The 11,843-nt window shown below is 44.6% G+C and overlaps 1 protein-coding gene across 2 annotated transcripts in view; it reads right to left on the bottom strand.

Annotated features, from left to right (window-relative positions):
• Positions 1 to 1,335: 1,335 nt before the first annotated feature.
• The window catches only part of LOC119970399 (mucin-5AC-like), a 152,505-nt gene continuing 141,997 nt past the window's right edge, over positions 1,336 to 11,843 (bottom strand). Inside the window, exons 3-4 of one of the 2 annotated variants that reach the window (XM_038804956.1) lie at positions 2,614 to 3,369; positions 1,336 to 2,529 (exon numbers count right to left, since the gene is read on the bottom strand). In XM_038804956.1, coding sequence (XP_038660884.1) covers positions 1,496 to 2,529; positions 2,614 to 3,316 — 1,737 coding nt within the window. In that variant the 5' untranslated portion in view covers positions 3,317 to 3,369 and the 3' untranslated portion in view covers positions 1,336 to 1,495. Of the gene's footprint in view, positions 3,370 to 11,843 lie in introns of both variants that reach the window. The other variant, XM_038804954.1, reaches the window with a different exon arrangement.

Here is an 11,843-nt window from a genome sequence, read left to right as displayed (position 1 = left end):
ATGGTGCTTACATTCCATGAAATAATTTTTAAAATAGTCCTGGTGTTCATATTAACGCGTGATAACTGTGATGCCTCGATGGTGGTCTGTTCAGAGCTTTCCTCCGAGGTGTTCTCTTGGGAGGCACGTTGAGAGTGGGGGGTGGGGGGTGAACGACTCTGGATGGTTCGGTGGGAGGGGGGCGTGAACTACCCCGGGTGGCCCAGCCCCATCAAATGGAGATCCTGCGGGAGAATGAGCATGTGGCCAGTGAGAGTGAAGGATCATTTTGTCTGACATGAACTCACTAGAGTGAAGAAGCAGTGGACCAGCACAGGCCAACCTCACTCTCAGTGATTACTCTCTCATTCCTCATAGTGGGCCCATTCCTCATAGTGGGCGAGGACTCTGATCTTCGGTATTCCACCCTCTCTCTCTCTCTCCCCCCCCCCCCACCCCCCCCCCCCCCCACCCATCCATCTTGTCTATTTTATGCCTATTATGGGCATTATGTGTCGCACACTTGATGGGTCAGCGGGCTCGATGGTAGGTGACACCGCAACTGAACATGTAGGGGTTGTGCTGGTGGGAGCCGGGGGTTGCAGAGGAACAAGCATGCAGATTGAATGTGGGGGTGTAAGGTGTTAGCCAGTAATTTGTGGGGGTGGGGTTGGGAATTTGTTGAGGGCATGAGGAACTGATGCCACGAGAGAGGTAGCTCGGTGGAGGTCGTTGGTCTTCTTCCTGCATTGATTGTCATTCCTCCTAGTCATGCTGCCTGCACTGACAGCCACTGCCACCGCCTACCAGGCGGCATTGGTGGCGCAGTTGCTGGCCCTCCGACCCCCTTGGGGGAACTGGATGTCCTGCCTTGCCCCCAGAGTGCCTAGCCAGTTTGGCATCCCAAAAACAAGGAGCAGCCTGTGTGCTGCCAGGCTTACTTGTTGACTGGGAGTAAATGGTGAGGGAGTGTTTTAAAGCAACTCCTCTTGTTAGCAGTGAGGCATTGTGCCATGAGTCCAGTGAAGCAGATGGTGAAACAGCCAATAATGGCAAGAAGCTGATGGAGTACTAGTTTTTAGTGCTAAGTGCCATTAGATACGATCCACAATATCGCTATCATGGCCGTCGGAAACATCCTGCCAATCACGGCCAAAATGACACATAGAAATACTTCAGATAAATTGTGCACAATATGTGTTAACACAGAAAATTATCTTCAAATATTATTAGAGCACAGAGCACCATGGACCATCTCACAATATGAAATAACTAGCAAATTTCAATTCAAATTAGAAATTAAGTAATTGTTGCACTGGAGAAAAGTTTTCTTAATTAACAAATATACAGCAAAAATGCAATTTTTCTCATTTTACTTTTTTTTTGGTCAGTTGCAGCTGAGTACTTTTGGATGTTTTTTATTCATTGACCCCTATCGGCACTAACAATTAATGATTCCTTTCAGTCCAAATACAAGAATTCTTGGACATGTAATGGTCTCAGCATTTCCTTCAGTCTATCTACAACACATCCGTTCAGGATCTCCTTCGCCCTCTCTGGAACACGATGCCCATTGCTTGAACATTTCCCAGAGCTTAAAGGCTAGTCCAATTGTTATAATACGGAATCCTTCTTTAATATTTTTCTTGATGGTGTTCATCATGCTGAAAGACAAAAGAAAACTGCTCCTAACAGAAGCTAAATAAACCCTGAGAACATCCTGAATTTCTGGTGTGTCATCGTGCATTGTGCTCTCCAAAGCTCTTGTTTCTACTTGCACGATGGGTTGTCCATATATACCACAGCAAGCTTTTTGAAACAAGATTTTCCATTCATTTTTCAGAGTAGGTGGAGTAGTCTGGGTTTCTCTTTCAAGTTGCAATGGTGAACTGCGGTTATGTTGCAATGGTGACTCACGTATGGAATAAAATGCTGCATCTAGTTCGGGTGAGACTGATGACACATTTCCATTTGAAATTGGAGCTGCCCTTTCAAATGAAAGTGGTACCATTCTTTCTAAAAGTGGTGTCACCCTTTCAGATGGAAGTGGTGTTAATCTTTCAGATGGAAGTACTGTCACCCTTTCAGATGGACGTCGAGTCGGTATTGCAGATGGAAGCGGTACCGTTCTTTCAGACGCATATGGCATTGATCTTTCAGCTGAATGGGAAATTGAATGTGGAGTCGATATTGCAGATGGAAGTGGTATCGTTCTTTCAGACGCATGTGGCATTGATCTTTCAGCTGAATGGAAAATTGAATGTGGAGTCAGTATTTCAGATGGAAACGGTATCGTTCTTTCAGGTTCATGTGGCATTGATCTTTCAGCTGAATGTGAAGTTGAATGTGGAGTCGATATTGCAGATGGAAGTGGTATCGTTCTTTCAGACGCGCGTGGCATTGATATTTCAGCTGAATGTGAAGTTGAATGTGGAGTCGGTATTTCAGATGGAAATGGCATCGTTCTTTCAGATTCATGTGGCATTGATCTTTCAGTTGAATGTGGAGTCGGTATTGCAGATGGAAGCGGTATCGTTCTTTCAGATGTATGTGGCATTGATCTTTCAGCTGAATGGGAAATTGAATGTGGAGTCGGTATTGCAGATGGAAGCGGTATCGTTCTTTCAGATGCATGTGGCATTGATCTTTCAGCTGAATGGGAAATTGAACGTGGAGTCAGTCTTTCGAATGGAAGCGGTATCATTCTTTCAGATGAATGCGAAGCCAATCTTTCTGTTGAGTATGGAGTCTGTCTTCGAATTGAATGTGGGGTCGCTCCTTCAGGTGAATGTGGAGTTACTCTTTGAGTTGCATGAGGACTTACTCTTTGAATTGCATCAGGAGTTACTCTTTGAGTTGTTTGAGGAGTTACCCTTTGAGCAATATTAGGAGTTACTATTTGAGTGGTATGTGGAGTTACTTTTTGAGTTGAAGATGGAGTCACTTTTTGAGTTGAAGGTAGAGTCACATTTTGAGTCGAATGTGGAATCAGTCTTTCAAATGGAAGTGGTATTGCTCCTCCTGATGGAAGTGGCATTGCTCCTCCAGATGGAAGTAGTATCCCTCCTCCAAGTGGAAGTGGTATCGCTCCTCTAGATGGAAGTGGCGTTTCTCTTTCAAATGGAAGTGGAGTCTTTCCTTTAACTTCCATTGGCATATTTTGGAATGGTGGATATGAACATTGTTGGCCAGCAGTTTTTAGGGCTGAGGTTTCCCCTTTTGAAAGATCTGCGTTTGAATGATCTTGCTCAGCGGATGCTATGTTCTGTGAACTGGAGTAATCTAGCAGTCTTTTCTGTAGCTCTGCCAAATCTGCAGCATGCTTGCGGTCACCCATTTGGGTACCTGGAATGAGTGCTGGTTGGGTTACTTCCAGAGCTTCAGACTCATCTGTAAAAAAAACAAGCAATGAAAAATGCATAATTCTAGATATTCAACCAGGAAATCATGTTTGATGAGTCTGGATTACAACACTGTGGTGACAATTGTCCAACATGTGATCCTTATAACCATGACTCCCCAAAGGACGCAAAGGAGCACAGAACCAGTTCTATTGCTAGTTTGATACATGTTCCCTGTAGTTTTCTATTTATTAAAATGAATCGATAGAAAATTACTTTGCACGCATGTGAAATCCCAGCATGTTGCTCTGAGGTTCCATGCTAGGAGTGTGAATTCATAGTTACTTCACATAACTTACTTAGCATCCTATTCTATCCATTGAATGCCTGAAGGAAAGTTATTCATACATTGTTTCTAATTCCAAAAGGGGACCAGCTAACCACTAAAATAGTCTCAGCTTCAGACATTTTCGCTATTTAATCATGACCTATTCCTCCAGAGAAGATTTTCTCCTTTGTACCAAAAGTGTAATTGAAGGTAATTTTATCACAAAAAGGAATGGATTTCAGTTTGGTATGGGAAACTGAAATGATCAAATCTGAAGCAGGATTAAAAACCACCTCAAACCCATAAATGTAGTGTTTTAGCAGAGGTGGCTCAGGGATCAGGTGCCAAGCACACTCTTTTAGATGGAGGGTTAGTTGTTGAATCCATTAAACAGGCCTCATGCCTCCAATTTAACATGGTTTCCCATTTTTAACGCTTACAAGCTGGGTTTCGCTGCCTCAGGAACCGAGGAGGTAACATGAGATGACAAGGACCGAATCATAGAAAGTTTATGACACAGAATGAGGGCACTTGGCTTATCATGTCTGGGCCAGCTGAAAAATGAGCCACACAGCCAAAACCCACTTTACAGTATTTGGACCATAGTCCTGCAGGTTATTGAACCTCAGGTGCAATCCAGTCACCTTTGGAATCACTGGAAGATTTCTGCTATGACAACCTTTTCAGACACTGGGATGTTCTCTCCCCCCCCCCCCCCCTTCCCATCCACCCAATCGCCAGGAAACACACAGCAGCAACAGCAAGAAAATCCCCCCCCCCCCCCTCCCCCAGCGAGTTTCAGAGCCCACAACACTCTGGCTGAAATATTGTTCCTCATCTCAACGCTAATCCTTTTACTAATCACTTTAAATCTATGCTGCCTAATCACTGATTTCTCTGCTAAAGTAAATAAGCTCTTCCCATCCAGGCCCCTCACAATTTTGTATATCTCAAACAAATCTCCCCTCAGCCTACTCTGTTACAAGGAGAGCAATCCCAGCCTATCCAATCTTTCCTCATAGCTGTCATTTTCCAATCCTCGCAACATTCTCAGAAATCTCCTAGCTGCCCTCTCTAGTGCAATTACATCCTTTTTGTAATGAGGTGATCAGAACTACACACAGTACTCAAGGCACAGTAGTTAGCACTGTTGCTTCACCGGCTTGGGTCACTGTCTTTATGGAGTCTGCACGTTCTCCCCGTGTCTGTGTGGGTTTCCTCCAAGTTCTCCGGTTTCCTCCTACAAGTCATTCTCTGCCATTCTCTGCTAGTTATTTTGGGCAGCACGATAGCATAGTGGTTAGCATAATTGCTTCACAGCTCCAGGGTCCCAGGTTCGATTCCCGGCTGGGTCACTGTCTGTGCGGAGTCTGCACGTTCTCCCCGTGTGTGCGTGGGTTTCCTCCGGGTGCTCAGGTTTCCTCCCACAGTCCAAAGATGTGCAGGTTAGGTGGATTGGCCATGCTAAATTGCCCTTAGTGTCCACAAATTGCCCTTAGGGTTGGTTGAGTGGGGTAACTGGGTTATGGGGATAGGGTGGTGTGGTGCTCGGTAGGGTGCTCTTTCCAAGAGCCTGTGCAGACTCGATAGGCCGAATGGCCTCTTTCTGCACTGTAAATTCTATGATTCTAACTAAAAAGTCCCGAACGACATGCTGGTTAGGTGAATTGGACATTCTGAATTCTCCCTCTGTGTAGCCGAACAGGCGCCAGAGTTTGGCTACTAGGGGGTTTTCAGAGCAACTTCATTTCAGTATTAATGTAAACTTACTTGTGACACTAATAAAGATTATTATATAATGTTTTATATAGTTCCAGTATAACCTTCCTGCTCTTACATTATGTGTCTCAGCTAATAAAGGAAAGACTCTATGTGCCTTCTTTTCCACTTTATCAAACTGCCCTGTTGACTTCAGGGATATGTGGACATTCACTCTAAGGACTCTCACTCCCTCGACACCTTACAGTATCCTCCCATTCATTGTGTAGTGCCTTGTCAAGTTTGACCTCCCCAAATGCATCACCTTATACTACTATCTGTAAGGAGATTGCCATTAAAGCTTGTGGGACAGGAGGAACAACCTAGTTTCAGGTAATGAAGCCAGGTAAATGAAAGAAGTTTCATTGGGGGAGCATTTTGTTGACAATGACTATCCATAGGATCTATCAGTTATGGGAAGGGACAAAGATGGACTGGAAGTAGATTTTGAATTGGGGGAGGCCAATTTCCCTCGGATAAGACAGTATCTTGCAAAAGTCAACCTGGAGCAACTACTTATAGGAAGGTCTGCATCAGAGCAATGGGATTCATTCAAAAAGGAAAGAGAAAGCCCAGGGTTAACATGATTATGCGGCATTTGACAAGGTGCCGCAAAAAGACTGATCCCGAAGGTGAGATCGCAGGGGATTGGGGGTAGAATACTAGATTGGATTGAGATTGGATAACTGACAGAAAGCAGAGAGTCAGGAGAAATGGGTCCTTCTCTGGCTGGCGAACTGCAACCAGCAGGGTGCCGCAGGGGTCAGTCCTCAGACCTCAACTGTTTACAATTCATATGAATGATCTGTAAGCAGGAACAGAGTATAATATAGCAAAATTTGTGGATAATACTAAAATACTTGGAAAAGCAGGTAGTGAAGAGGAGATAAGAACTTTACAGGTGGCTGTAGATAGACGAGGAGAATGGACCAAAAGTTGGCAGATGGAGTTTAATGTGGATAAGTGTGAGGTTATCCATTTTAGCTGAAAAAATAGAAAGGCCCATTATTATCTAAATGGAAAGCAGATTCAAAATGCATCTGGGCAAAGGGATCTGTGTGTTTTTGTTCATGGATCACAAAAAGTCTGTGTGCGGTTCAGCATGTAAGTTTTTAAAAATATGTAAAGCAAAAAAGAGTGGCAAAGGTAAACATTGGTCCTTTAGAGGATGAAAAGGGAGTTTTAATAATGGGAGATGAGGAAATGGCTGAGGAACTGAACAGGTTTTTTGGGTCGGTCTTCACAGTGGAAGACACAAATAACATGCCAGTGACTGATAGAAATGAGGTTATGACAGGTGATGACCTTGAGAGGATTGTTATCACTGAGGAGGTAGTGATGGGCAAGCTAATGGGGCTAAAGGTAGACAAGTCTCCTGGCCCTGATGGAATGCATCCCAGCGTGCTAAAAGAGAAGGCTAGGGAAATTGTAGATACACTAGTGATGATTTAACAAAATTCACTAGACTCTGGGGTGGTCCCGGTGGATTGGAAATGAGCAAATGTGACACCACTGTTTAAAAAAGGAGGTAGGCAGAGAGCAGGAAATTATAGGCTAGTGAGCTTAACTTCGGTAGTAGGGAAGATGCTGGAATCTATCATCAAGGAAGAAATAGCGAGGCATCTGGATAGAAATTGTCCAATTGGGCAGATACAGCATAGGTTCATAAAGGGCAGGTCGTGCCTAACTAATTTAGTGGAATTTTTTGAGGACATTACCAGTGCAGTGGATAACGGGGAGCCAATGGATGTGGTATATCTTGATTTCCAGAAAGCTTTTGACAAGGTGCCACACAAAAGGCTGCTGCATAAAATAAAGATGCATGGCATTAAGGGTAAAGTAGTAGCATGGATAGAGGATTGGTTAATTAATAGAAAGCAAAGAGTGGGGATTAATGGGTGCTTCTCTGGTTGGCGATCAGTAGATAGTGGTGTCCCTCAGGGATCCGTGTTGGGCCCACAATTGTTCACAATCTACATAGATGATTTGGAGTTGGGAACCAAGGGCAATGTGTCCAAGTTTGCAGATGACACTAAGATGAGTGGTAAAGCGAAATTTGCAGAGGATACTGGAAGTCTGCAGAGGGATTTGGATAGGTTAAGTGAATGGGCTAGGGTCTGGCAAATGGAATACAATGTTGACAAATGTGAGGTTATCCATTTTGGTAGGAATAACAGCAAACGGGATTATTATTTAAACAATAAAATATTAAAGCATGCTGCTGTGCAGAGAGACTTGGGTGTGCTTGTGCATGAGTCACAGAAAGTTAGTTTACAGGTGCAACAGGTGATTAAGAAGGCAAATGGAATTTTGTCCTTCATTGCTAGAGGGATGGAGTTTAAGACTAGGGAGGTTATGCTGCAATTGTATAAGGTGTTAGTGAGGCCACACCTGGAGTATTGTGTTCAGTTTTGGTGTCCTTACTTGAGAAAGGACGTACTGGCACTGGAGGGTGTGCAGAGGAGATTCACAAGGTTAATCCCAGATCTGAAGGGGTTGGATTACGATGAGAGGTTGAGTAGACTGAGACTGTACTCGTTGGAATTTAGAAGGATGAGGGGGGATCTTATCGAAACATTTAAAATTATGAAGGGAATATATAGGATAGATGCGGGCAGGTTGTTTCCACTGGCGGGTTAAAGCAGAACTAGGGGGCATAGCCTCAAAATAAGGGGAAGTAGATTTAGGACTGAGTTTAGGAGGAACTTCTTCACCCAAAGGGTTATGAATCTATGGAATTCCTGGCCAGTGAAGCAGTTGAGGCTCCTTCATTAAATGTTTTTAAGGTAAAGATAGATAGTTTTTTGAAGAAAAAAGGGATTAAGGGTTATGGTGTTCGGGCCGGAAAGTGGAGCTGAGTCCACAAAAGATCAGTCATGATCTCATTGAATGGCGGAGCAGGCTCGAGGGGCCAGATGGCCTACTCCTGCTCTTAGTTCTTATGTTCTTATGTAATAAAAAAGACAAATGAATTTTAGTGTTGTATAGAAGTGTTGTCGCAATTGTACAGGGTTTTGGTGAGGACACATCTGAAGTATTGTATCCAGTTTTGGTCTCCTTATTTGAGGAATGATGTAGTGACATTGAAGGCAGTTCGGAAGAGGTTCACCAAATTGATTCCAGAGATGAAACGGTCATGAAGAGAGATTGAACAATTTGGGTTTATACTCACTGGAGTTTAGAAGAATGAGAGAGGATCTGATCGAGGTATATAAAATACTAAAAGGGATTGATAAAGTAAATGTAGACCAAATGTTCCCCCTTGTGGAGCAATCTTGAATGAGATTTCCCAGATAGAGATTGAGAGCTGGTAGATTTAGAACTGAGATGAGGAGAAACTACTTCTCGCAAAGGGTGATGAATTTGTGGAACTCGCTGCCCCAAAGTGCGGTGCAATCTGAATCATTAAATGGTTTCAAGAGATAGATATATTTCTGATATTAAAGGAATCAGGTTAAAGGGATATGGGGAACAGTTGTGAGGTAGATTTGAGACCAGGAACAGATCAGTCATGATCTGATTTAATGGTCGAGGGGCTGAATTGCCTACGTCTACTCCTAATTCTTACGTTCTTATGTTGCCTTTAAAGTGGAAGGTTGGAGCAATAAGTCCTGAGGATCCTGGATGTCAAGGTATATCCAGGGTTTGATAATGAAAAAAAGGGAGACTTATGGCAGATACCGAGGGCTCAAAACAGTGGAAATGCAAGAGGAGTATAGAGAATGCAGGAATTCATTTAAAAAATAGATTAGGAGGGCAAAGAGGTGGCATGAAAAAACACTCATGGGTAAAATAAAGGAGAATCCAAAGGTGTTTTATAAGTATATTAAGGGCAAGAGGATGACCAGGGAAAGAGTAGGGCCAATTAGGGGTCAGCCTGCCGATTTGTGTGTGGAACCGGAAGGCATGGTGGAGGTTTTTATATTAACTCTCATGAGATCCATAGGGACACATTGACTGATGTCCTCATGGGACTCATAGAATATGAGCTTTCCCGCTAATGGGCGGAGGCCCACCAAGCTGTGGCTTGTAAATTTGCCCTTTAAAAGCCGGCCCGGACTGGGACTGACACGTCCGGTACTCCCAACTGGAACATTTGAGTTGTAAGCTGCATTAACCTGGTGATGAGGGGAAAAAAAGCATCTGTGATTCTGGACTTCTTGACCGCACCAAAATCAACACCATAATCCCAGCCAAGCTCATATCAAAGCTCCAAAACCTAGGACTGGGCTCTCCACCCTGCAACTAGATCCTTGACTTTCTGACCAACAGACCACAGTCAGTAAGAATGAACACCAACACCTCCTCCACAATAGTCCTCAATACCGGTGCCCCGCAAGGCTGCGTACTTAGCCCCCTACTCTACTCCCTGTACACACACGACTGCATGGCAAAACTTGGTTCCAACTCCATCTACAAGTTTGCTGACGATACGACCATAGTGGGCCGGATCTCGAATAACGACGAGTCCGAATACAGGAGGGAGATAGAGAACCTAGTGGAGTGGTGCAGCGACAACAATCTCTCCCTTAATGCCAGCAAAACTAAAGAGCTGGTCATCGACTTCAGGAAGCAAAGTACTGTGCACACGCCTGTCAGCATCAACGGAGCCGAGGTAGAGATGGTGAGCAGTTTCAAATTCCTAGGGATGCACATCACCAAAAATCTATCCTGGTCCACTCATGTCGACACTATCACCAAGAAAGCACAACAGCGCCTTTACTTCCTCAGGAAACTAAGGAAATTCGGCATGTCCACATTAACCCTTACCAACTTTTACAGATGCACTATAGAGAGCATCCTATCGGGCTGCATCACAGCCTGGTATGGCAACCGCTCGGCCCAGGACCGCAAGGAACTTCAGAGAGTCGTGAATACCGCCCAGTCCATCACACGAACCTGCCTCCCATCCATTGATTCCATCTACACCTCCCGCTGCCGGGGGAAAGCAGGCAGCATAATCAAGGATCCCTCCCACCCGGCTTACTCACTTTTCCAACTTCTTCCATCGGGCAGGAGATTCAGAAGTCTGAGAACACGGACGAACAGACCCAAAAACAGCTTCTTCCCCACTGTCACCAGACTCCTAAATGACCCTCTTATGGACTGACCTCATTAACACTACACCTGTGTCTGCTTCATCCAGTGCCAATGCTTATGTAGTACATTGTATATATTGTGGTGCCCTATTATCTATTCTCATGTATTTTCTTGAATTCTGTTTAATTCCCTTTTCTTCCCATGTACTGAATGATCTGTTGAGCTGCTTGCAGAAAAATATTTTTCACTGTACCTCGGTACACGTGACAATAAACAAATCCAATCCAATCCAAATACCCCAGCACAGGGATGAGATCAGCGGGATTTTGAAAATGCTGGTTTTCAGGAGGCTAGAGGACTTTGACGCAAGTATAGAAGACTGCACCCAACATACCGAGCAGATAGAAACAGAGAAAATAGGTGCAGGAGGAGGCCATTTGGCCATTCGAGCGTACTCTGCCATTCATTATGATCATGGCTGATCAGCAAGTTCAATATCCTGATCCCGCCTTCCCCCATATCTGTAGATCCTTTTAGCCCCAAGAGCTGTATCTAATTCCTTCTTCAAATTACACAATGTTTTGGCCTCAACTACTTTCTGTGGTCGCGAATTCCACAGATTCACCACTCTCTGGGCGAAGAAATTTCTCCTCACTTCAGCTCTAAAAGGTTTACCCTTATCCTCAAACAATGACCCCTAGTTATGGACTCCTCACCACAGGAACCGGGGCATCAGGGAGTGCACTTTATTAACAGGAAGGTGTTGCCACTCCATAAATGTTCAGATTGTGTGTGACCACTGCTTCCATATCATGCATGTGTGTGCACACTACCCAGGGAGCATGACAGTGTAGCCATCTGGGTTGGCCACTTACAGAGAAACTCGCAAAGCCTAGCGGTTAAAATGGACAAGCCAAGACTCAGGCAGGCTCAGAGCCTGAAATGTATATTTGCAAGCAAGGAGTCCAGACGGTATCGAAACTCCAAAGCATTTTGATGGGCCGATTAGCATTTGATGGCCCATCTCCACCAAGACAAAGGACCGGTACTCGAGCGACAGGTACAGTCCCAGACATTTCAGCGCCACTCCCTGTTCTCGGGAAGCATAAACAACAGGGTCAGTGACCGCTTGGGATACGCCCAGCCATCCAGACACCCGCCCCTTTATTGGTTAGAAATCGAACATAGTGATCGGGGATCACCCAATTAGCGGGGTCCAAACTGAAGGACTGCCCAAAAGTGCGCGAAAACTCCCAAGCATAAGAAGAGAGTCCGTCATGCGTCGTCCTCTCTTGGACCTGGCACCCCGGCTACATCTGTTTCCAAGTGCAGCACCACCAGAAGCAAGTCCAAGTTTAATGCTCGCTGCCAGACGGATGAGACTAGCTGAGCAGCAG

Source organism: Scyliorhinus canicula, chromosome 8, assembly GCF_902713615.1.
Source record: "Scyliorhinus canicula chromosome 8, sScyCan1.1, whole genome shotgun sequence".
Classification (NCBI taxonomy): Eukaryota; Metazoa; Chordata; class Chondrichthyes; order Carcharhiniformes; family Scyliorhinidae; genus Scyliorhinus; species Scyliorhinus canicula.
The sequence above is the reverse complement of the archived record's forward strand: the minus strand, read 5'-3'. Positions and strand labels throughout refer to the sequence as shown.